The sequence below is a fragment of the Sminthopsis crassicaudata genome, chromosome 1 (genome assembly GCF_048593235.1).
Source record: "Sminthopsis crassicaudata isolate SCR6 chromosome 1, ASM4859323v1, whole genome shotgun sequence".
NCBI classification, from domain to species: domain Eukaryota; kingdom Metazoa; phylum Chordata; class Mammalia; order Dasyuromorphia; family Dasyuridae; genus Sminthopsis; species Sminthopsis crassicaudata.
In genome coordinates, this window is record NC_133617.1 from 581134259 (window position 1) to 581160048 (window position 25790).

Here is a 25790-nt window from a genome sequence, read left to right on the forward strand (position 1 = left end):
TAAGGAACTTCTCAAATTAGGTGTTATAAAGTTACAGTAATTATTTGATGGATCAAGAGGCATTTAAGTGTCTACTAGGGGCTAGTAAGACAAGTTTCTTCTGCTCTCAAGAATATACAACCAACCCAAAAAGTGATTGGATATTGAAGTGGGGCAGGGATCGAAGTAAGGAAGAGGAAAGAGTCAAGGATAACTCCAAGCACTGACTTCCATCTTTCTTTAATAAAAATTAAAAAGAGGGTAGAAATGGGAGGGGGAAAATTGATTCTCTTTTGCACCTGTTGAGCTGGAAATGACTTGAGTAACACATGTTAATTATCTGCATCTAAGATCTGAAATATTATAGAAGATAGGTAAGTTATTTTAAATGCATAAGTCTGGATAATGATAGATTACCGTTTGCTATTTAACTCTAATGCGTATTGGGGTTCCGACTTAAGTACACACAAGAGGACTATAATTTTCAGTTCCTAGTCTATAATATACGATTTACTGGGCTCTCCTGGGTCTCAGAATTGAGGGTTGGGCCAGACTTTCTCTCGGGACTCTTCACTGTCTACAATTTAGCGCTAGTTTTAGCATTAATTGCAACAGATGCTCATTGTCCCCAATTGTCCTTAAATCAAGTTAACATGTATTGGTCGACGTGCCATATGGGGGGTGGGGAATTAGAAGAAAAGGTTTGGCAATTGTCAATGCTGAAAAATTACCATGCATATATCTGGTAAATAAAAACTATTAAATAAAAAAAATAGATCAAGCATGTTGCCAGTTCTGGAAAGCGGGGCACGGCACCCTCTTCGGTGGCGTGCATAGACCGGCCCAAGATTGGGCTAAGACCGTTAAGGACATTTCTTTGAATGGGATTTAACACCTCCCACACTCTGAGCGCTGCTTCCTTCATCTCCATCTCTCTCTCCTTCCATCCTCCTACTGGCTCTGCAACCTAAGCGCTTTCCCCTCCTCCTCCCATATAATTCCCATACATTCCAGCCCCGAAAGACGCCGACGTCACAGTCCCCATTTCCCCCAACCACAGCCCAATTTCCCCATCCACATTTTCACCTCCGCGAACCCCTCCCGACCTCACCCTTCCCATCCTTTATCCCTTTATACTAGGCTGCTTTGATGCCTATTCTCCCAGGGACCACTGACCAATAGGCTGCGACAGCTCCGGGACCCAGGCTTCCCATTGGTTGGCGAACCATGGTGAGAGATGGTGCGTTCTCCTTTCTCTGAACCTCCTCAGGGCTGTGGGCGGTTGTTAAGGCGACCGTCGGTGAGGTAAGGCCGTCAGGCCGGCAGACGCTGCGGTGATTGGCTGGGTGATCGGACGATCCTCTCTGATTGGCCGCGGCCTGTTCAGCTCCTTGCGTGCGTAAGCTGGTGGTTCCTTCCGCCCCGCGTCTCCGTTGAAAGGAGACTGCAGTCCGAGCGCCCCAGCCTGGGAATCCAGGGGCTTCCAGGGCGGCGGCGAGGTGAGGACGGCAGCCTGCCCGGGGTCAGGGGCGGGATGGACGGAGCGAGTAGCGCTGGAGGGAGAGCCGGGCCGCAGTTAGGCGCCCTGGCGGACTGTGGGAGGCTTCTGCCCGCCGGCGGCCAACGGGAGCCGGGTCTGCGGTGCCGGCCCGTGGGGCCCCGAGGACGCGGAAGGGGCCGCCCTCCTCCGTCCTTGAGCCCCGGCGAGCCGTTCCAACCGCTGGAGCCGACGCGTGCGTATGGCCGGGTCCCCGGTCTGAGCGTTCGCCGCCTCCCGTCCCCGTCCTTCTCTTTTCGCCAGTCGGAAGAGCCGTCGCCCCGAGGAAGGACGAGAGCTGTCCGAGGCGGCTGCGGGCGGAGCTGGAGGCCCGGGGGCTGTGGGAGGGGGTCTGGTTTGGAGGGCCAGGAGCGGTCACGCCCTTTGCATCCGCATCCGTAATCGCGCCCGCCGCACCTAGGGCGAGAGAGCTCCGGAAACATGACCAACCGAAGCTAGTAATCCCCCCGGCTCGTTCCCGGCGGCTTTTGTCCGGAGCAGTGAAGGTGGACGGGGCGGCGGAGCCTGGCTGGGGGCTAGCTGCTCGGGAACCCTAAGTGGGCTTCTTATGGGGGGGAGGGCGTTGACTAGCTCCCCTCCATCTCCAGTCCCGCCCTTGTAGATTTCTTAAAATTAACTAAGCAAAGGAGAAAAAGCAAAACTAATGCAGACAATTCTTCTAAGATTCTCAAATACCGGTGCCCCGTCCTTTAGAAGAGAGATCTGTACCCAATCTTGTCTTGATTAATGTTGGTATTTCTAGCACGGTGCCTGGTAGCATGTAAGAACCTAATAAATTCTTGTTTCACTCACTGAATTAAACGCCTATTTGGCAGTTTTGGGTAGTCTGAAGGTCACGAATTTCGGCACGGGTTACTAAGCCATTAATAAAATCGGAGAGACTAGTATTTGAATCCTAGTTCTAAATTTAATGAATGGGTGCCAGGGTCATAAAAATGGGCCTTTCTCAAAGTACAGATGACCTTAAACGAGAACTTAACAGGCCAGTGTTTTCTATGTAACAGTTAAATTGATAAATGACAGGAACTGATCGCAAGGTGACAGCGTTGTCTGCTGAGCCGGGAGGGAAAGCTCCACCTTCTGTCTTCCTAGTCAGCAATACCCAGGTTAGCAAATGAGCAGGTGGGGCCTGCTTCATTCTCCCATTAGAAGAGCTGATGTTTTAGTGGAAAGTTCGAAAGTTCCATTGCCAGGGTAGTAGTGTTGGGTACTAACTAAAAGTAAATCTAGCAATATGTGTTACACGATGTGGAGTTACTGAAAGCCCAGCCCTCCTTTCTGTTAAGAAGACAAATTACACAATTAAAATAATCAGGTCAATGATGCTTTTCTGATGGCAAGGATCATCCTTTTTGTCTTTGCCGACTCACAGCAACCTAGTCCCTAGTAGGTGCTTGGGAAGGAAAAGGAAGGAAGGTGGAAACCATTGTTGAATTGATAGGGTGGGACAGGCTTAAGTGACTCAACTTAAGTGATCTTACCAATGGTATACCTTAAAGGAAAGCTTGAACCTGCCATGCTACTTTTCTTATACACAGCTGTGAGCTAGGTGAATGTGTTTTGTTATAGTTACTTAACGAAAATTAATTGATTTTAATGTTTGGTGATGTATGTATGCTATGAGAGATCAGAGATGAAAGAATTCCTAGGATATACTATAAGATATAAGATATTTAATATGTATGGGAATGCCTGCCATCTAGGGGAGGGGGTGGAGGGAAGGAGGGGGAAAAGTTGGAACAGAAGGGAGTACAAGGGATAATGTTGTAAAAAATTACCTATGAATACGTACTGTCAAAGAAAATGTTATAATTATAAAAATTAATTTAAAAAAAAAAGAGATAAAAGAATTCAGTTTTGGCCCAAATACTTGGAACTGTCTGTGTTATGGCAAAGTACAGTTTTATGCCATTGAAAGACCAGTCCTTTTGAATGAATAAACCAAGGGATATCCTTTCTGTTGAATAAAATCTCTGTTCTGGGTTTCTTTGCTGAAGTTTTGCCGATCAAGTTTATTGTAAGTTTGAAGACTAATTCTTTAGCATGTAAAATACATTAATTAATATTAATACCTGTTTATTTGAAACAGGTACCCAAAAAGGTGGTTTTCAGTTATTGTGTTATAACACTCTGAATGAATTTACTTATAAAATTTATACTGAGTGGAAGGATTCTGTGAGGAGTATAGAATATGAGCCAGTATTTTTTATATTTTAATTTTTTCCCCAAATGTTACAAAGACTCTAACCAGAGAAGACACTAATGCAAGATTGTGAGAGATTGAAACTTTTTTCCATTTTGGCAGGCTCTCTGAAAAATTTTTTTTGTAATAATATCTTAAGAATATTACCAAAATTGTGGCATCAAATAATCATTTGCTACTGCCTTCAGTTCAGCATATAGTTTGAATTATGTTAAATACTTACTAATTTCAGAGCATACCTTTTTATTTTTCTGAAGACTATGAATCATTTTTATATGTCAGTTGTTAAAAAAAAAAAGAAATAGGTTAATTCATTTTAAAGAATATTCATACTAATTACTACATTAGGCTAGATCCTCCAATATATGATTGCAGATATAAAGGTACTTATATAAGACTCCTGCAATACACTATATTGTAAGTTGGAATTTAAAGAAGTTTTAAGGGAAATTTCCAGATTTATTTTTTAACTTAATTATCTTAGGTCTTCATCATTGAATAGATTATAAATTTCTAAATCTAATTGATAACGTGTCTTGTCCAAAATCATGTGTAGACAAAGTGCTAAGTAAATGTTTTTTTGGTCATGAAAAGAAATGGTACTTTTGGGGTACAAGTTACAGATATGCCTTTATATAGAATACTTGAATCTGTTACTTAAATGCATAGGAAAGAGCTGTATGCAAAGCAATTTTTAAAGGTGTGTTTCATAGCACTGATAGTATATGATGTAAGCAATAAATGCTCTAAGATGTCAGAAATTAATATGGACCTAAATACTATGTGTTTTATTGGATTAGATATACTAGTAGTTTCAAACTCACATAGAAATAGAGGGGCCATATATTTAACTTAGAGAATTGCTAATTAATATTCTCTACCTATTGTATTTTATTTTGTCAAACACTGCCCAATTTTATTGGTATTTGGTTTCAGCTGGAAAGTTTTGGTACAGTAGTTTGACCCTGCTGCTCCTTGTCTTAAAAGAGTGCTATGGAGTTACAATGAGAGAATTTCTGGCAAAATACTTTGAGTCTTGTAAAGGCAGAGTCTACTAGGGGCTAAATTTGTAGGGTCTGTTCTATCTCTAAAATTCTGTGAGTGTATGGAGAATAATCTGGACATTATGGTAATTGAATAGACTAGAATATTATTGCATTTAGAGAAACATGAAAAAAATTGCATTCATTGAGAGTAGGAGTAATTTTTTTTTTGACTCATACCTCTCTGTTTCACTTAGTAATATTCATCTTATATGTGTGAGATACTGTGCCATACTAAATATGGAGTGGCTACAACTTGTTTCCACCAAATCTTTCTCCCAGCTACAGCAGTGGAAAATAAACTGAATATTCAATTTGATGTCTTCCAGGATCAAAGGACTCAGGGGCTACAATGTTGTCAAGACTCTTCCGACTGCATGGCCTCTTTGTGGCATCCCATCCTTGGGAAGTCATAGTAGGGACTGTGACTCTTACCATCTGCATGATGTCCATGAATATGTTTACTGGTAATGACAAAATCTGTGGCTGGAATTACGAATGTCCAAAGTTTGAAGAAGTAAGTTAAATATGTTTTGGTTGTATTTGTATTAAATATATTAAATTCATTTGGTTTTAAATTTTAGAGATTTAAAAAAAAGTGTCTGATGGTGCTATTTAACAATTAAAAATATGATGAGTATAATAGGTTTATTATTTAGAAAAATGCGGACTTAAGTCCTGGACCTCTTAATGTATGGCATTACTGATATGGTAATTCCCTATTTTGATTCATGCAAAAAGTCAATTTACAGTCAGAAAAAAACTAACTCAGATCTTGAGAAATTAAATATGTTATCTAATGTCACACTGCTGGTAGTTTGTGTCTCCAGCAAGACTTGAACTAAAGTTTTCCTCACCCCAAGGCACTTTCTTTCCATCATATAATTGTGGCTCATTTTCACTATTATATGCATGTATATATTGGAAACAATCCTTTATATTGATACTTCCGAAAAAATTAACATTTGGTTGGAAAGTTTTTCTTGGAGTATCCATAATTTGGTTTTTGTGGCAAAGTAACTTGTAATGCTTAGAAATAACAAATAATTGTTGCATTATCATAACTAAACTGATTGAACTACACAAAACATTTTTCTTAAAACTGGCTTTTTATGTAATTTTTTTATGTTTTGGAAACTTTTTATATTTACTTGATCATGCTAATGTGCAGAATAATGAGGTATAAGAACTACCCTTTGGGACTATTTTTTAAAATGTTTTCTTTTTTTCTCTTCCCATAACAGGACGTTTTAAGCAGTGATATTATCATTCTGACAATCACACGATGCATAGCAATCCTTTATATTTATTTCCAGTTCCAGAATCTGAGGCAGCTTGGATCAAAATATATTTTGGGTAATCTTTTGTTTTGAGACGATGTGTCAAACATCGTCAGATATTGTCATGTTTTCTACTGTATTTTTACTATGTAGGCATACATAGCCCATTACTCTAGTTCCATATGTTAGGAGTATATATTTTATCTGAATACATGAGACATATTTGCTATTTTCTTTATTGGAATGAACCAAAGGTGTTTATTGATATCTAGAAAAATTGCAATCCCAAATCTCCCTTATTGCTTTTGGCACCATTAAAACCCCAACTCTTTCCTCCTCTGGCTTCCTTAACACTGCTGTCTTGGTGTTCTCTCTTCTAATACTTCTCTCATTCTTCCCTTCTGTGAAATATGGGTATCCCCCAAGACTTAATCCTGACATTCTTTTCTTTTCTTTTTTTATTAATAGTTTTTATTTACCAGATATTTGCATGAGTAATTTTACAACATTGACAGTTGCCAAATCTTTTGTTCCAATTTTTCCCCTCCTTCCCCCCCTAGATGTCAGGTCGACCAATACATGTTAAATATGTTGAGAGTATAAATTAAATACAATATATGTATACGTGACCAAACAGTTGTTTTGCTGTACAAAAAGAATCGGACTTTGAAATAGTGTACATTTAGCCTCTGAAGGAAATCCAAAATGCAGGCGAACAAAATTAGAGGGATTGGAAATTCTACATAGTGGTTTGTAGTCATTTCCCAGAGTTCTTTCGCTGGGTGTAGCTGGTTCAGTTCATTACTGCTCTATTGGAACTGATTTGGTTCATCTCATTGTTGGAGAGAGCCATGTCCATCAGAATTGATCATTATACAGTATTGTTGTTGAAGTATATAATGATCTCCTGATCCTGCTCATTTTACTCAGCATCAGTTCATGTAACTCTCTCCAGGTCTTTCTGAAATCATCCTGTTGGTCATTTCTTACAGAATAATAATATTCCATAATATTCATATACCACAATTTATTCAGCCAATCTCCAATTGATGGGCATCCACTCAGTTTCCAGTTTCTTGCCACCACAAAGAGGGCTGCTACAAATATTCTTGTATATACAGGTCCCTTTCCCTTCTTTAAGATCTCTGTGGGATACAAACCCAGTAGCAAAGCTGCTGGGTCAAAGGGTATGCACCATTTGATAACTTTGAGCACAGGTAACATTCTTTTCTACTCTCCCTTGGTATCGGCTTCCCTTTGCTCAGTGATAATATCTGTGGAGATGACTTGCAAATTCATCTCTTTCCCAGTATTTCCTCCACAGCATTTCTTACTTTATTCCTATTTTCTCCATTGATATAACCATTGATTGCCTGGACTATTGTAATAGCTTCCTGATTGGTCCTTTTCTAATCTAAGGCACCCTTACAATAGTTATATAAAGATATTTGTGAAATACAGATCTGTCCATACTACTTTCCTGCTCTTCAGTGACTCCCCTTTGCTTCTAGGATAAAATTCAGACTCCTCACTAGGCATTAAAGACCCTTTCACAGTCTGTCTTTCCATTGACCTTTCCAGTCTTATTTCGTAATAATCCTTTTTTGTACACTGTCCTTCCTCTCAGCTGTACCCCCTCCCCCCTGAGATTTCATCTTCTACCTCTTTGTCTTTGCATGAGTGGTACGTTCTTACCCCTGACCTGGATTGTGTCCATTCTTACCTCTGTCTTTTAAAGCTACAGCTTTGGAGGGATTCAAAGCTTAGCTGAAGCTCCACCTCTTAAGCCAAAACCCCTCCTGATTCCCTCTCCCCAGGTATTAGAACTCCCCTCTTGATTAAGTTATTTTTGTATTACTCTATGTATGCTTTTAATTTACTAATCTGTATACATTAGACTAGTCAGTAAAATAGAATCTCCTTGAAGTAAGACATCATCCCATTTTTATCTTTGTCTCCCCAGTGCCTGGCACAGTGTCTTGAATATAGTAGACACTTAAGAAATGGTTATTGAATTATTGCATATAATACAACTAAATTTTGTGGATAGAATGTTGAAGATACAGAACTTTAATTTTGTTGATTTTACATTTTAGGCATTGCTGGCCTTTTTACCATCTTCTCAAGCTTTGTCTTCAGCACAGTTGTTATTCATTTCTTAGATAAAGAATTGACTGGCCTGAAGTGAGTATTTAACATCTAAACATACTCTTTGTCTAAAATCTAAGTTAACATTTTAAAATTAAATTAAATTAAATTTTTCCTACAACAATCCAAATTCAGAATATGTCTTTGGAGGCTAGCACTTCCAGACGGCATTTCTCTGACTCTAGCGTTGATCACATGTGGATGGGTGGTTGTATATGTATTCAGTATATGTGAGCAGATACTCGCTATGTGGAGACTAGAAGGAAATAGGATATGACTTTTGCTCTTTTGAAATATATGCCTATAATATAATAGTAGTATAATGTCTTAAAAAAAAAAAAAAAAAACCTTTCAACAATGATTTTTTGATATTTCTGATCATCTTGTTTTTTCAGTGAAGCTTTGCCTTTTTTTCTGCTCTTGATTGATCTTTCCCGAGCCAGTGCTTTAGCAAAGTTTGCCCTCAGTTCTAACTCACAGGTAAGTCTTACCCAGGGGAACAAAACATGTTTTATTTTCAGTTTAGCATATGAATTAACAGTTAGGACACTAGAGCTCCTGAGTACAGAAACTTAGAGTGAGTCTATAATTACAGTGTTTATAAACGCTCATAAACTCTGTCACTTCATAGTCTGAGAAAGTTGCTAGGCTCACTGAGAAATTACGTCTTGATTAGTATGACCTGCAGCTGGTCTGTATCAGAGGGTGGAACATGAATCCAAGTTTTCCTGACTCCACAGTCAGTTCAGTATTCATTTTATCATGGTACATCTATATAAAAGGAGTCGTATTTTTAAATCCAGGAATTGTGAAAAGTAACAGCTGTTGATTTGAAAATTCAGAAACGGATTTCATTTGGGGGGTATAGCTGATAAAATCACTCATTGCTTTTTATAGTCAGGTCATAGATGTATTACTAGTCAGATTTTACATAGTCTGGAATCATCTGTTCTCTCTTAATAAAGATTTTTAGAATTTTAGGACAGCTTATTGAAAGGATCTTTTTGTCAGTTGATTTATTACTTCCAGACTATTTCATTCTTTCCTGTTGAAGTGTAGCATATTGAATATACTAGTGATCTCAAATATACTAGTGACATTTTAAACCTTTGCCTATCAACCTAAACAAAACTTTAATTTGCTTAAAAAATAGCAAGACCACCGGAAAAACTTTTTTCCCCAAATTTAATTCTGATGTTATTTATTTATATGGTTGATAAGACCTATATACTCTGTCTTAGTGTATTGAGAAGAAATCTTATTCTGGTTTTATTATAATAATATGATGTGATATACTATAAAATGGAAAAAAAAATAAGGCTGCCTATGCATCTTCTGCATAGAATTCTGAATTGAAATTTCAGCAGCCTTCTAGTTTTCCATTAGTTCATCATGATGGTGTTTTTCTTTTTTTTTTTTTTTTTTTTTTTTCCTTGAAACAATAAAGTGTAAGACTTGGGTTTGTATATATTTGGTTGGTACTTGTGAAATACTTAAAACATCCACTTCTTTTGCCTCTTCTTTGCCAACATTAATTGGGTTTTAGGATGAAGTAAGAGAAAACATTGCCCGTGGAATGGCAATCTTGGGCCCAACTTTCACACTTGATGCCCTTGTTGAATGTCTTGTGATTGGGGTTGGTACCATGTCAGGTGAGTAAATTCTCTTTCAGTGTGTTTTAGAATAAATGTATGTGGAATAAGTTAAGTTTCTAGGTTTGACCTGACCAAATTGTATTTATTATCTGAGGTCTGACATTTAGAATTTGCCTCGAAAGTAATAGATATTTAATAAATATTTGTTCAGTTTGATAGGAAATGGGGCTATAACTGATGTAAGGCTATATGTGATGAACTCTTGTTTATTGGTTCCAATGGAGAATTATTTGCCCTAGAATGGATGATTTTTAGTAGTTAGTACTTTGTTTTCCGTTCATCTGTTACTATAAACACTGATTAGCTAACAAAGTCAGTTTTCTCTACCACATGCTTATCTGAGGTCAATGATTGGGATTGATTGGAGGCCCTTTTGTTAACTTAAATTCTTTTGTTAAGATAATTGAGTTGAGTGATAAACTGGCTTATGTAGTTAGGCTTGGATAATAGCTATCTGTTTTATGCTAAAGAGAAATACCTCTAGGGCTAGATTTTGCTGCTCTTTGATGAGAATTAAAGAATCTGATCTTTAAAATTTCATAAGATTTATGCCTTCATAATTTATAATTTCCATTATCATTGGACCTGAATCTATCTCTCCCTACTTAGTTAAATACTTACCTAGTGTAGTATAAGTAAATCCCTTTTGGCATTAAAGGTTTCCCTATATCTTCAGAAAAGAGAACATAAGTATTATCACTTAATATTCATTTATTACAATTTACTAAGCACTATGTTAATCATCAGTTTCTTTTTTTTTTTTGGCCTTACTACTGGCTTTTATTCATTCAGTCACCAAACATCTATTAGTTACAATATTTTATCTCCTAGAAGGGTGCCTCAGTGGATTTTGTTCAGTTAGAAAGGCTTTAAAGGCCAAGAAAGACTAACATGCTTGTAGAGAAGGAAATAAACAGGGGACTTAGGAGAAAATGATAAAGAGGATAGGTGATCTGGGAACAGGGGCTTAGTAAAACCAAAGATCATTTATTTGAATTTGATAAAAAGAAAGCCAAGGGTAATGAGTGTAATGTCAACAGCATTCTCTTAAATTTGCCCATAATTCAGGTCAAGATTGCAAATGAAAACTTAGAGATTTGTTTCAGATTTCTATAAGGTTTTGTTTCATGCAACAAAAATTTTTATTTGGATAGTTGAACTGATGCTTCAACTCAGAGATGGTAAAAATTGTAAAATTTTAGCAAATAGTAGTAATATGGGCATTTGTAAGCATCTTTATGATATCATATCTCAGTGTTACAGTGTTTTTTTTTTAATATTGCTAAGTGTTTACATATATTAGTATATCAAGACAAGCTTTTTATGTAACTGATTTTTTCTTTGACTTAAGATTGTTATATATTAAAACAATTTGTAACAGAAACTTCATTTTTAATTTTAAGTAGCCATGATTTTCTTCATATCACATAATTTGTGACTTTCCTTTCAAAAATATAATACCTTAAAGTGGAAAGACTTTTAAAATGACTACATACTATGTATTCAAATTCAACTTTAAATAAAAATAAGTCTTAACATGTTTTTATGGTTGTATACACTTACTAACATCCTTTGGATTTAAGCTGCACTTTTGATTCAGTAATAAAGGTGTTTTTTGTTTTTTTTTACTTATTTTTTATTATAGTTTTTTTATTTACAAGATATATGCATGGGTAATTTTTCAGCATTGGCCCTTGCAAAACCTTTTGTTCCAACTTTTCCTCTTCTTCCCCCAACCCCCTCCCCTAGCTGGAAGGTAGACCAATAAATGTTACATATGTTAAAGTATATATTAAATACAATATATGTATACATATCCATACAGTTAAAAGGTGTGTTTTTTCAATATCGGTGTGGATTCTTGTTTTCAGTTTGTTTTTGTAGGGTATTATAATCCCAGTTGAGTGACCTAAAGGTAGAACGTTTGATAATCTGAAGAAAACTAAGTATGCTATTAACTGAAAGGGCTAGTAAAAATGCATCTGTAAATACAAAAATTACTCATTTCATATTGTGAACACATTAGCATTCAGACTTGAGTGGCTGATTCCTTGGTGAAAAAGCTTATTCTAAGACTAATTTATCTTTAGCTACAGGGAAAACCTTTGTCTCTAGTGTATTATGTAATTTAAATGTATTAATGTTAAAAGACACATTAGACATTTTTTGCATAGTAATAGATACTAGACTGGGAGTCTGGAAGACCTACTTTCAAATTCTGCATTTGGATATAAACTGTTGTACAGTATAATCTATGTATCACAGAGCAGGTGTCACTCCCCTGTATACAAATGTAATTGGGAAATGTTTTACAAAAATCTAGATAATGTTAAATTGATATGAAGCCTCCAAATACATGCTGATCTGCCTTGGTAGAGTGTATGGAATTGTAGTTCACTAAACCAGATAAAAATCATAGGTTCAATTAAAAAAACTGAAAGAGACTTCAGAGTCCATCTGTATCTTTCTTTCTAAAGACAAACTTTTCCCCTTTCTCCAAACAGGTGTTCGACAACTTGAAATTATGTGCTGCTTTGGTTGCATGTCAGTCCTTGCCAATTACTTTGTGTTCATGACATTCTTTCCAGCTTGTGTGTCTTTGGTACTAGAGGTAAGAGTGGCTTGCTGTGGTGATAGCAGGAAGAGATTTCTTATAGCTTTAGCTGCAGAAATGTAATCTTTTCTGCATAATGTGACCTAATGAAGTTTTTATTTTATTTTAGCTGTCTCGGGAGAGTCGTGAAGGTCGTCCAATATGGCAACTCAGTCATTTTGCTCGTGTTTTAGAAGAAGAAGAAAATAAACCAAATCCTGTAACTCAACGGGTCAAGATGATTATGGCAAGTTTTTCTTTTCCTTAAAAGAAAATGTCCTATATTCCATTCAGTGTCTTATTTTTTCATCTTCTGCCCCATTCCTGTTTTTCATTCCCCATCCCCACATATATTTGCCCTTTCTTGCTTTTTTCTGTCCTTTGTTTTTTTTTCCTCCTCCCTGTATTTCTCTTTTTATGTCACTTCTATTTATTATATTTCCTGTGGCCTTGTTTAACAGCTTGCTGATACAAATATTTTTAGTTAACTTGTAGATGGGGTCAGCATGTTTGGTCTGAGAACTTTTATTTTCCTTTGGTATCAAATAATCAGGTACCTTCCTCATTTGTTTATTGAGCATAGGAAAAATTTAATCTCCATCAGAATATACATGATAAATGAGAGAGTATAGCATTTTGGCTAAAATTATTTGGAAAAACCTCATTTTATGGATCATCATTCTGGCAATGCTAGCTTTATTCCTCTAGAAAAATCTTTTAACTTTGTAGTATAGATAAGGCTATTGAAACAAGTTTTTTCCCATTTCAGTCTCTAGGCTTGGTTCTTGTTCATGCTCATAGTCGCTGGATAGCTGATCCATCATCTCAAAACAATACAACTGAAAATTCTAAGGCTGCTTTAGGACTGGATGAAAATGTGTCCAAAAGAATTGAACCTAGTGTTCCTCTCTGGCAATTTTATCTTTCTAAGTAAGTTAACATTTGCCTGAATTACTTTATTTATTTTTATCTCTGTCTTATTTATTTATAGAGATAGCATTTATGTTGAATAGAGTCCTGGGCTTGTAGTCAGTTTCTGATCCTCCCTATAACACTTTAGCTTTGTGACCCCAACCAGATCACTTAAGTTTTCTGCATTTCAAGTAACTCCTTTGGATTTCATAAATATGTTATATTGCAGCTTGTATTAGTAGAGGGCACTTCCACACTAAGATTTTTTTTTAGGTTGATGCAAATCACAGCTCATGTAGTTATTTTTATTTTATCATATCACTACTGTCCCAATATTGTGGTATTAGTTGGAATTTTATGCCACTGAAGATTAACATTGATTTTCTTGTTTTTATTTAGAATGATCAGTATGGATATTGAACAGATGATCACCCTTAGTTTAGCTCTCCTTCTGGCTGTCAAGTACATCTTCTTTGAACAGGCAGAAACAGAGTCTACACTCTCATTAAAAAACCCCATCACATCTCCTGCGGTGATTCAGAAGAAGACTCCAGAGCCTTGTTGTAGACGGCAGACCATGTCAGCGAGAATTAGGCAGAAATACATGGAAATGGAAGAGGAACCTGAGTGTATCTTGGAGAAAAGGGGTGTGTACATCTCCATTCTCTCAAGAAGTAACATGCATTGATAAGTTCTGTCTGCTACTAATCTTTGTAACCTAAATGTGTTTTGTTGTACCTTCTCTATTTTTAAACAGCTGAGGTTATAAAGCCCTTATTGGCAGAAACTGAAACAGCAAAGATTGCATTTGTTGTGGGTAATTCTGCAAGTCCAACATCAAGCACTGAGCCTGAAATCGAACTACCTTCTGAGCCCCGTCCTAATGAAGAATGTCTCCAGATACTTGGAAATGCAGAGGTAAGAAAAAAGTGTACCACAAGTTTCTAATCTGATTTTAGGCAGAAAGTCCTGATGTCAGTTGTGAAATAGTTGAGTTGATCATCCTCTTGCTTTGTTTAGAAGAGTAAGATCAAACAAATATTTTACTACAAAATCAAATTGTGTGTTCATAGTGGTCCATCTCTTTCCTGTTACTGCCCTTTAAACAATGTCTTTTTAGCACGACTTGAAGCTAGCTGTGCATAAGAGAAACTATTATAACCAAATCATGGGCCTGGTATTCAGTATAGTCTTTATTTTTATGTATATTGGGGGTTGGGGATGAGTGGTTGTTTTTTTTTTTTTTTTTTTTTTTTTTATCCTTTTTCCTTCATATATGTGTAAGCTATCTTTCCTATCTTATCTCTAGGTGTAGGAAAAAGGACAATGTTGAATCTCCATTGCAATTATGGATTTTACTAGGTACTTTCAAACACACACACACATACACATACATACATAATTTTGTGGTAATAATACTACATTTACTGTAATGCTTTAAACTTTACCATTTTTTTTTTCTCACCATCACAGTCTCATTTGATCTTTAAACTAAATTTTCTCCCTCTTAAGTTATCACATGTGAAAATTTTATCCCTATCCTGGCATACATTAATAAATAGTACACTCCCAAATATCTGGACTGATTAGTAGAACATAAGTTTCCTTTACTATTTTGATCACATGAAGGGATACATCCTAAGATTTATGACTTTCATAATAATGAATAGTGTGTTGATTGCTTAGCTATTAGATTTATTTTTTTAAAAACCTAGATAAATTTGGTTAAGATGAAAATATACCACCTGATGGATATGCTTCAACTTAAGCCCATGCTGTATGAAGTTGTATTCTGTTATTGTAAGTCACAGGTCCAATTCTTGATGTTAGCCAGAAAAATAAAGCTATTAAATCTTGTTAGGATCTGATAGAGGATATTCATTCTCCTTCATGATTCCTATGGGCATCATCCATAGATTTGAAGTGCTATGGTTTAGTGGAAATGTGGCATATTTTTTCCTCACCTGCCTTCCTCTTCAGACCTAATATTAATAAGATCACCTTAGATAAAGTCTAATCTCCAGACCACATGTATATACTTCTCTATTAAAGTCTTTTGTTTTTAAGTTTTTTTTCATGGTGTGATGGTGATCCTAAATTCTGAAAGGCTGTGCTAGTAAAATTCTGATGGAGTTTACCAAGTTGGTAAACAAATGCATCCTAATTGACCTAAAAGCAGCTTAGCTAATTTCAAAGAAAGTTATCCCCAGGGTGATGAAGTGAAGCAGGAATTTTAGACATAGTAAATAATAATCAGGTTTTGTTGTGGGCTTCCTCAGTGGAGGGAATGTACACGGGGATGGCATTAGAGTCCTTTGAACATAGCTACACAAACCACTGCCAAATCATGTACATTTTTTTCCTTAAGAATAATAGTGTAGGCATGACCAAGTCTTTCCAAAACTTCAATGCTATTTTTATATGCTAATATATTTGATTATGACTTTCGTTTGGTTAAGATTTTATGTACAGTTATATGAAATGTCTTACTATTGATAATGTAAAGGAAAAGCAGTTTATAATCTATTAGTGTAACTTAAAGGAGTTTTTAAACCCCCCCCTTTTTTTTTTTTTTTTTTAAGAAAGGTGCAAAATTTCTCAGTGATGCCGAGATCATCAGATTAGTCAATGCTAAGCATATTCCAGCTTACAAATTGGAAACTTTGATGGAAACCCATGAGCGAGGTGTGTCCATTCGCCGACAAATGCTATCTAAGAAGCTTCCTGAACCTTGTTCATTACAGTATTTACCATACAGGGATTACAATTATTCTTTGGTAAGTCATTTTCACAGAGATTTTCTATTTTATAGCTTTAAAAAATATTTTCCTTAACTGGACTTCATAATATGAATAACATGGAGGAGGGGTGTTTTTTAGGAATAGCTAATGTTCTTCCAGGTTTTTAGTATCATTTGGTGCTGTACCTATGATATAATACAAAAAATAGTATTTCTTTTCCCCTACACTATTATATATGGATATATACATATCTGCATATATATATGCATATATATGTATATATATATTTTTTTTTAATAACAGCTGTGTACATGCGTATGCTTTATATATGCCATTTGGTCAGTTATTTATCTGTATATATAGATGTTAATATATATGCAGTTTCTTTTATTGTGTAACTGGTTTGTACACACATAATTTATGAATATCAGTTACATGCATGAATATATTCATATGTACACATTTTATTCAATAAATGGAAAAGCTCAATTTTGATCCAAAAATATTTAGCCTTTTCAAAATCCATTTTGCTTGTTTTAATTAGATAGAGCTCTAGGCTAATTCTTACTGATTTTGGTTGTCACAGGAGTAGATAAATCACTGAGGTTTTGTCCTTTTCTTGTTCTTATGCTTTATAAGTATATATATTTATACTTTCTTAGGCTGCTAAGGTTTAGAAAAACCTCATATGAATGAATGAATAACTATGGAACATATCTAAGAAAAATTATGTTGAAAGAGAGTAATTAGAATATCACATCTGTAGTAATCCCTTTTTCTTCTCTGTTCTTACATAGTTAAATTTAGTTTGTTTACATGTAAAATGGTCTTCAGTTGGACAGTAAAACAAACATGTAACTTAAAGATTGATGTTTCCTGAAATTTTCCATGTCATCTACTGAAGCTGAGAGAATTTAAATAGCCAGTGGTTCAGGAATTACCTAAATCTGAGAAGTGAGGAGGATTTTTGGCTTGTTTTATTGTTTTATTCTACAAGTGAATTTGGAATCTGGATCTTGTTTTAAGCCCCTTGCTTTGCCTCTTATCACTTGTGGGACATAGTACAAGTCTCTTAACTAATTCATATATCCATAAAATGACTTACTGGGGTTCAAATCTTAACTCTTTATCATTTGTATTAACTTTGAGCAAGATATTGGACTGATCTTTAGTTCCTCATCTACAGTAAGAGAGGAGTACTCCTCTAGATTCCTGTCCATCTTTTTATTCTCTGCATTTTTGATGCATGATATGTAAAAATGAACATAAAAATCTTCTTTTTCTGGGTTCTTTTTGGTGTGTCACACACATAAATTACATATATACAAACAAATTAAAATGAATATAAAGTCTTTTGAAAAAAAGGTAGGTATTGAGAAAAAAGTAGTAGTATAATTGAATATGTGCGTACCTTTTAGGTGATGGGAGCTTGCTGTGAAAATGTTATTGGATACATGCCTGTTCCTGTTGGAGTGGCAGGGCCTCTCTATCTGGATGGCAAAGAATTCCAGGTTCCTATGGCCACCACTGAAGGCTGTCTTGTGGCCAGTACCAACAGAGGTTGTAGAGCAATATGTGTAAGTAATATCCTCCTTTCTTCCTGGCAAGGTGATCAGGGAAATTAGAGGACAAGCAGAAGAATTCTTTTTCTTGTTTAATATGTAATTCTCTAATGATAATAAACTAATTGACTTCTTATTTTTTCATTTAGCTTGGTGGAGGAGCAACTAGCTGTGTTTTAGCAGATGGAATGACCCGAGGACCTGTAGTAAGATTTCCCAGTGCATGTGACTCTGCAAAGATGAAGACTTGGCTTGAAAGTCCTGAAGGCTTTGAAATAATAAAGGAAGCATTTGACAGTACCAGCAGGTGAATGAGAGTGTGTGGGAGAGTGAATGTGTATGTGTCTGAGGTTTTAGGATATGAAGATATTTTATTAACTGCCATGATAACTGCTTAAGATAGTATAATATGTTAAATTAGCTTTGGAGACACTTATGTAAATTTAGTAATAGTAATTGAGGACAAGGGTAAAGAAGGCTGAAGTCTGTTTCCCTAGAAGTAGGCAAAAATTGTTGATAATGATAATAGCTGATGTTTTTATAGTGCTTTAATATTTTCAGAGCACTTTAAGACTTTGCCAGATGACTTATGTGTTCCAGTTTGTGTATGAGGAAGCTGATGTTTGCAATGTCACTTATAATATAAGCCTTTTGAAAAGTGAGCTGAGGAATTTGCATCTTACTGTATAGATAAAATTGTGAGGATGTGAGATTAGTTTAAGGGGGAACAACATGATGACAGGTGTGCTCGGAAGATTAATCTGGCAGCCCAGAATATATGTTGGATAAGAAGTGTTGGGGGGAGTCAAGATGAAAGAAGCTATTTAGCTAGAAAAGGTAATAGGTTCAAAGAATATTGAGCTGGAAGAGACTTATTTTATGGATGAGGAAACTGAGTCAGAGGGATTAGTTGACAACCATTGTTAACATAAGTGGTAACAGCTGGTAACATTATGCTAGTAAAATCATACTAATTCTAAATATTTTTTATATATTTTAAACATTACAAGACTCATTGACTAGAAAAATGGTGGTACTATCAACTAAAGTTTTTTAGATAGAAAGTTTTGCAGGGGGGCAGTATTATTTCAGTTAGGACCTTATTAGAGACCTGACTTGACCAAGTGAAGCTAGTTAACAGGCACTTGGAACTTTGGATTGGAATGGAGGGAAGAAGTTAGGGAGTTGTCTGTATCTTCATAAAGATGGTAAGTCAAGCTCTGGGAGAATGCCAAGCAAGAAAGAATAAGAAAGAGAAAGACAAACTTTGGGGGACACAAACTCTGTGTTTAAAAGGCAAGAGGAGAACAAAGGTCTAGTAAATGATTCAACAAAGCATCTCTCACAGGTAGGAGAAGCATGAGAATGAAGAAGAGGGTTATGTAGACCTGTAAAGGAATAAAAAGTGGGGAAAAAGTCTGAAACTTCGCTCCACTCATTTGAAGAGTTTGAGTGTTGGACAAAATGTATATAATGCCAGATTTTTTCCCAATGTATTGATCACTCTTGCTGGAATTTTTTTTTTCTTCTTTTTAAAATTCTTTGTTACAAGGGATAGTTCAAAAAGGGGAAGCAATACAAGAAGTACTTTAGGTAATATTAAAGGGTATTAATATATTTTTTTTAAAAAAGTATAGTAGTGTCATGTTGCAAAGGTCAAGAAGAATAAATAGGGGAGTGGGAAGGAGAGTAGATAAGATTTTGAAAAGAGGGCCATGATTGACCTTTAGGAGAGTCAGGACCAAAGTCTTAAGGTTTGTTCTCAACATGAATCTTGACTTCACCAAGAATGATGGCAAGGGAGTACTGTCGAAGGTAATGGCTGAATTTGTACTGGTTTAGTGTGGGGTAGTTAACTTTTTAGTACTGAAAATGTGTGTTAGAAAATAAAATCTCTGTACAAGAGTAAATAACTGGAAACAAAGCTAGGTTAATGTCAGTATGTTTTAGTTTTCACTTTTTTGTTTCTTTCTTGTTGGTACATCTGTTTATAGCTTAAGTATCATCTGTGAATGAGAGATAGTTGAGGTAGTCTCTGAGCCACCACTTGGTTACACAAGAAATATTTATGAATAATTTGAATTTCTTTGGACATCAAGTGATTCATCTATAAAATGAGAGTTTGAAGTAGATCAGACCTAAAACTTTTTGCAACTTTAATGTTCTTTGGTGATTCCATTTATAGATTTGCACGTCTTCAGAAAGTGCACATTAGTCTGGCTGGTCGCAATGCCTATATCCGTTTCCAATCCAAAACAGGGGATGCCATGGGAATGAACATGATTTCAAAGGTATGTTCTTGAGTTATGTATATGACCAGTGTTTGGCTTTAACACTGTAGACCCATCACTTAGTGAGACACATTAAATGGCCACCCTCAATTCAGTTTGATTTCTTTACAGTTGTTAATTTGACTTGAGTGTTGGTGCTCCATCATTTCTAAATTGTAGAGCTCTGCTCTAAGAAATTGAACAGAGAATTTTGAAGTTAATACTTTCTAGTTGGACACTTTAGATGCTAACTTCAAATAATTATCTTAATAATATACATTTCTAATGACTACATGATATTCTTTCTCTTCAAGACATCACTCAAGCATATCTTTTGCATGAAGTCTCAGCAGCCACTGTTCTTTTCTTCCAAATAGCTTATATTTAATCACTTCGTTATTGATTTGTACCTAACTTTATATATTTTTTATAAGTACCTGTCTCCATTAGAATGTAAACTTCTTGCAGGAGTTATGTTTCCTTCTTTGAAGTATATCCTTGTATCCCCTGTACTTAGCATAATGCTTGGCTTTAGTAAATGTTGATTTAGGAGAATTTGAGGTATGTTTGAAGTGTCATCAGCATGTGTTGCTATATACTTATATTATTCTCCTCCAAAAAGACAATATTTGACTAACATTTTATTTTCCTAACATGTCTTAATCCACTTAATGTTTAGATATGTGCTGGTTGGACCAGTGATTGATTTTTGGTGTTTTGCCTATTTCATAATTAAATCAAAGAAAGGAAAAGAAAAAGTGCTTAAATCTAAGAAAGGAAAAAGAAAAGCAGTAACTAAATCTATGTAGGTTTTATAAAGTGACAGTGCTTGAATTTATACTTGATATACTATAAGTATCAATTGCAATATAAGAATTATTTTTCTTATAATTCATCAAACATATATACATATAATGCATATGTACACATATGTATGTATACAGATATATAATATAAAAATATTTTAAACACACATATATATATATATTTTTTTTTAAAGTCCTAGGAATTTGCAATCATGTAAGAAAGATGAAACAAAAATTCAAATGAAAATATGATAAGTTCTTTAGTAGAAAGTATCAGGGAAGGCTATTTGGGAAAGCGCTTCTGAGCTGATTCCTAGAAGGAGAGCAGAGATTTCAGTAAATGGACATGAATTTTTAGCCAATGGTTGATAGTTGAAGAATAAGCAAGGAGACAAAAAATATTAATCCTAGACTAGGGGAAAATTTAAACAGGATTTTAATGTCTTTTGGAAAGGTTGGTAACTCAGGCCACCAGGTAATAGTTTAGTAGGTTTAAATAACTGATTTAGTGCTCAGTTATTAGTTTCAAGTAATTTGTAACATATATACATACCACTGAAATATTTTCTGAGAGCCATAACTCAAAGTGTGTTCATAGCTACTGACAAAGAGCTGTCTTTTTTTCCCCCTCCCCCTTGAGTGGACATAGCTGTGCTCTGCTCAGGGAAAAAAAGGGACTTATGTATGATTGATGATGGATGCAGAGTTTTTATATTTAGTTGCTGAAAAATCGTTCCTAAAAACAGCTATTTAGTTATTGTAGTTTATATGTATTTGTTCAATAGTCATATGTGTAGTTATAGTTGATTTCCTTGGCCATGGGATGGTAGTAAGTCAGTACTTTTTACATATTACATGAATATGCACTAATAAAATCTTAAGCCAATGACTGTGTGATGTTGAGGACTCTCTTAAGACCCTAGGCAGGAAAACATAAGCTTTAGTACATCTTCCCAGCCTCAAAAAAGACTTCAGAATCATTGAAGGGTGATGAATGTTGGAGTCGCATCAATTTTCAAAGACAATTTACTAAGTCTTCATAGAAGGGTTATGATTTTTGTGAAATTTGGGGATACCAAGAGTAGCACTCTGTCCCATATCTATTTGATCTGTGGAAGAAACTCTTTACAGCAATTAAATGATAGACTCTTTTAAAGTATGTATATAGATCCTCATGACAAGTCTGGGTGAATTGAGCTAAGGAAAAGATGAACATGTGATTTAATGTGTCTATTTTTTCATTATAGGGTACAGAGAAAGCACTTGCAAAACTTAATGAAGTTTTTCCTGAAATGCAAATTCTAGCCGTTAGTGGTAACTACTGTACAGACAAAAAACCTGCTGCTATAAATTGGATAGAGGGAAGAGGAAAATCTGTTGTTTGTGAAGCTATCATTCCAGCAAGAGTTGTCAAAGAAGTAAGTAATTGAATCAGATTCAAAGGCTGTATTATTTTTTAAGAAAAATTAATGCAATGTTGCCAACTCTGGACCATTTTTTATTATTAGGACCTATAGAGACATCCCTTACATCCCCATAAGGCCTGTTCAGTAGCAAGCCTATGTTCTCTGGCTATAGATGCTAGGCGTTCAAGGAACGTGCAATGTATACTTAATACCAAAGACGCAGGGCTTATGGCCTACATGAAAACATGACATGTTTCAGTGATTTCTGTGATATCTTTGTGAAGGCAGGGATTGATTTCTTAGGAGTAGAATTGTTTACCCTATCCCTTAGTTCTGGGAAATGTACTCTTCTAGCTGGTATCCCCCTCTTCCACAAAAAAAACAGGCAAATGTTAAAAGCCCTAAGTAAGGATTTTTAAATAGTTGTTTCTTTTCTAGGTATTAAAATCCACTACAGAAGCTTTGGTTGAAGTTAATATAAGCAAGAATTTGGTGGGCTCAGCCATGGCTGGTAGCATAGGTGGCTATAATGCACATGCAGCCAATATTGTAACTGCCATCTTCATTGCTTGTGGTCAGGTAAATGCTGTGAATTGGTTTTCTTTTCTATTTTACTGTTCAAAATCTCAGGGAAGTAGGAATTATGTATCTCATTCATGTTCTCTTTCTCCTTTTAAAGGATGCAGCACAGAACGTGGGCAGCTCTAATTGCATCACTCTTATGGAAGCAACGGGAACCTTAAATGAAGACCTATATATCAGTTGTACTATGCCATCCATAGAGATAGGAACTGTTGGTGGAGGAACTAACCTGCTACCACAGCAGGCCTGTTTGCAGGTACAAAAGCATCAAAAAATCCTATTCCAAGCAGGTTTGTCTGAATTTATTTTATGTTCCATCACATTGAACTTACCTGAACACTTTCATCACATTTCCTTTGTTTCCTTTCTTTCTTAAAAGCCTAATAAGCATGTTTAAACATAGATACCATGCTAATCAGTTTACCTGAGGTGTGTCAATAACAATCTATAGATTGGCAGAACTAATGACAGTAGTTTTAGTACTATTGAATGTACAGCTGGTCACAAAGTGGATTCACATGGTATGATAGCCATGTACCTTTATAGGAAAAATGGTTATCAGCTCTAGTCCATTTGTTATATTATTAGGGCTTATAGAGACCCCCCCTTACATCCTTCTAAGGCCTGTTCAATAGTAACCCTTTGGTATGATTTAAGGGTAAAATGTGTTCTCTTGCTATAGATGCTAGGTGTTCAAGGAGCATGCAAAGATAACCCTGGTGAAAATGCCCGTCAACTTGCAAAAATAGTATGTGGTACAGTTATGGCTGGGGAATTATCTCTGATGGCTGCATTGGCTGCAGGACACCTAGTCAAAAGCCACATGATCCACAACAGGTAAGACTGCAGGATTCAGAATTCAAAAAGATATGAGAATAATCTGTATGTGTTACTGGCATCTAATGTCTTATCATTTTTGTCATTTCTATTCTAGGTCAAAATTAAACCTACAAGAGCTCTGCACCAAAAAGGTGGCTTGAGTGTCACTGAAGTTCTGAACTCAAGCATTCTCATGAGAATGGGATCTTAAAAGAGGACTAATGTAGAAAATCTGTGAATTTAAAGAAAAAAAAAAAAGTGCAATGTCTTGTCGAGAGGACAACTAGACATGTTCAGGGAGATAGCTGGCTTCAGTGGTTCAAGATTACTTCTCCATGAAGAGTTTCTTTTCCAGATCTGACAAGAGTTTAGTGTTCTGCATACTTGTGTTTTTCTGAAACACTTCAACTTAGGTATTAATGCATCAAAGTACCACAGCTAGTAAATACCAGCTCATGTCTGAAAAAAAGAATAAGCTGGAAAAATAATTTTTGATTTTGGTGAGATTCATAAATATGCAAATTTCATGGTGATCAATGGGAGATTTTTTCCCCCCTGGATAAAAAATAGAATTTTTAGCTTAAAGTGATAGCTAATTACATTTTAGTTATCAAAACTTCTGATTTTTATATTCATATTATTAAGTGCAAACCTTAGGATTTTAAGAAAGAAGACTAAAGTTTTTCATTGTATTCCATTTGGTGCCATTTTTAGTTCAGTTTTTGGCATATTTAGCTGTAACTCTCAAGGGGACTCTGCTTTAATTTTTTTAAGGAAAAAGTATTGAAGTGTTTTGTTTTTTTTTTTTTTTTTCTTCTTACCAGACCACAGAATAATGTGTTACATAAAGTAGGTAACAATTCTGTGCCTGAAGTACCAAAAATCACTGTGTTTACTTTTACTCATGGAAGCTGTTAAGTTCCTTTTTAGAACTTACCATATGTCCAAATGCAGATTGGCTAATACATGCCTATCTGTATAAAGCTTTAGCAAACACAGGAGAAGCTTTGAGCCACTTACTAAAGAAAAATTTCAATGCAACAGTTCCAACAGATGTTTCTCTTTAAAACATCAAGCTTTTAAATATAGTCATTTAGATTAGGGTGTTTCATAGGATCAGGTATAGGACCATGGCCTCTATTTGTGCAACTCAACCTGAAAAACACAAGTTTGTTGGGGAAAAGATAATCTTTCTCTAAGCCAGTTTTCTTTTCTTAAAAGAAAGTTACTGTAATTTATTTAACTAAAAACAGTTCCTCATAGATTTTTTTGTAAACTATTGTATCAAACTGTATATGTTGTAATAATGCCTCTGATGCTAGGAGTTTATTGAAACTGTTAAATAAACACAAATCAAATTGTACATTGAAAAAAGTGCTAGAGGCCTGGGCAGGCCAAAATAGTGTTCTTTAATGCTATCCAGAAAGCCCTGGTCTACTTCTTGTAGCATTTCTAATGAGGAGACCAAATAGGACTTAACCAGTGAGCTTTCCAGCCAATGAAGGAGCCATAGGGATGAGCACCAGAGGGGCTATGTACTTTTCTTTCTCCCCCCCTCCCCCCCATAGCCGGGAAGTTGGTAATTGCAGAACACTTCACACAAGGCTTTTTGATGGTCCCATAAAAGCATTTACACCTAACGTGAAGAGAGATGCTGTATTTTTTTTTTTTAACATGCAAGTTTTATATAAATGAAAAACTTCTTATTTTGTATTATGTCATTCTAATGTTTTAAGTGTTGGTCTTATGAAGCTGGTGTCTGGAGATTGACTGTGATACATTCCAGTGATGCTGCAGTAGCATGCAAATCTACGAATGTTTCTTTCTGTGATACTGTTATCAAAGACTCACTTTTCCTTTTATATGTGGAGTTTGAGCTGCTTCTTGTTACTGACTATTTTCAGCCAGTGACTTATTTATCTGAACTTTTCATTGGATTGACAATGAAAGGTTAGTTCAGTGTTCATTTTGGTGAATGTAACTTACCAGCCGTTGTCTTGCAGAATTAACATTTTGTACAATTACTAAGTTGTATACATTTTGGTACAGATTTTTTTTTTCCAGTTTCAGTAAACAATGAAAAATAAGCTAATTCTCATTAAGTGTAAGCAGTGACCTTTATTGATGGGCTCACCCCAAAGTCAGAGGACCGAATGACATAAAGCGTCTAGTAAAGAAAGTAGGCATTCAATAAATCTTTGTTGAATTAAATTGTATTGTTGTAATCAACAGG

At 35.6% G+C, this 25790-nt stretch overlaps 2 protein-coding genes across 5 annotated transcripts in view; one reads left to right on the plus strand and one right to left on the minus strand.

Annotated features, from left to right (window-relative positions):
• The window catches only part of ANKRD31 (ankyrin repeat domain 31), a 327325-nt gene extending 326017 nt beyond the window's left edge, over positions 1 to 1308 (minus strand). Inside the window, 1 exon segment of the mRNA XM_074282287.1 lies at positions 1156 to 1308. The gene's annotated coding sequence lies outside the window, so the exon portion shown is untranslated.
• HMGCR (3-hydroxy-3-methylglutaryl-CoA reductase) overlaps positions 1 to 25773 on the plus strand; it is a 30697-nt gene extending 4924 nt beyond the window's left edge. The window contains exons 1-20 of one of the 4 annotated variants that reach the window (XM_074282291.1): positions 1373 to 1478; positions 5113 to 5300; positions 6028 to 6139; positions 8160 to 8247; positions 8607 to 8691; positions 9758 to 9863; positions 12371 to 12477; positions 12590 to 12706; positions 13229 to 13389; positions 13771 to 14018; positions 14129 to 14289; positions 15954 to 16148; positions 17531 to 17689; positions 17824 to 17981; positions 19860 to 19965; positions 21998 to 22168; positions 22595 to 22735; positions 22836 to 22994; positions 23421 to 23575; positions 23673 to 25773. In XM_074282291.1, the coding sequence (XP_074138392.1) occupies positions 5136 to 5300; positions 6028 to 6139; positions 8160 to 8247; positions 8607 to 8691; positions 9758 to 9863; positions 12371 to 12477; positions 12590 to 12706; positions 13229 to 13389; positions 13771 to 14018; positions 14129 to 14289; positions 15954 to 16148; positions 17531 to 17689; positions 17824 to 17981; positions 19860 to 19965; positions 21998 to 22168; positions 22595 to 22735; positions 22836 to 22994; positions 23421 to 23575; positions 23673 to 23718 (2640 nt within the window). In that variant the 5' untranslated portion in view covers positions 1373 to 1478; positions 5113 to 5135 and the 3' untranslated portion in view covers positions 23719 to 25773. Of the gene's footprint in view, positions 1 to 1372; positions 1479 to 2424; positions 2644 to 2905; positions 3087 to 5112; positions 5301 to 6027; positions 6140 to 8159; positions 8248 to 8606; positions 8692 to 9757; positions 9864 to 12370; positions 12478 to 12589; positions 12707 to 13228; positions 13390 to 13770; positions 14019 to 14128; positions 14290 to 15953; positions 16149 to 17530; positions 17690 to 17823; positions 17982 to 19859; positions 19966 to 21997; positions 22169 to 22594; positions 22736 to 22835; positions 22995 to 23420; positions 23576 to 23672 lie in introns of those variants that run through there. The other 3 variants (XM_074282290.1, XM_074282289.1, XM_074282288.1) reach the window with 3 other exon arrangements.
• Positions 25774 to 25790: the final 17 nt, after the last annotated feature.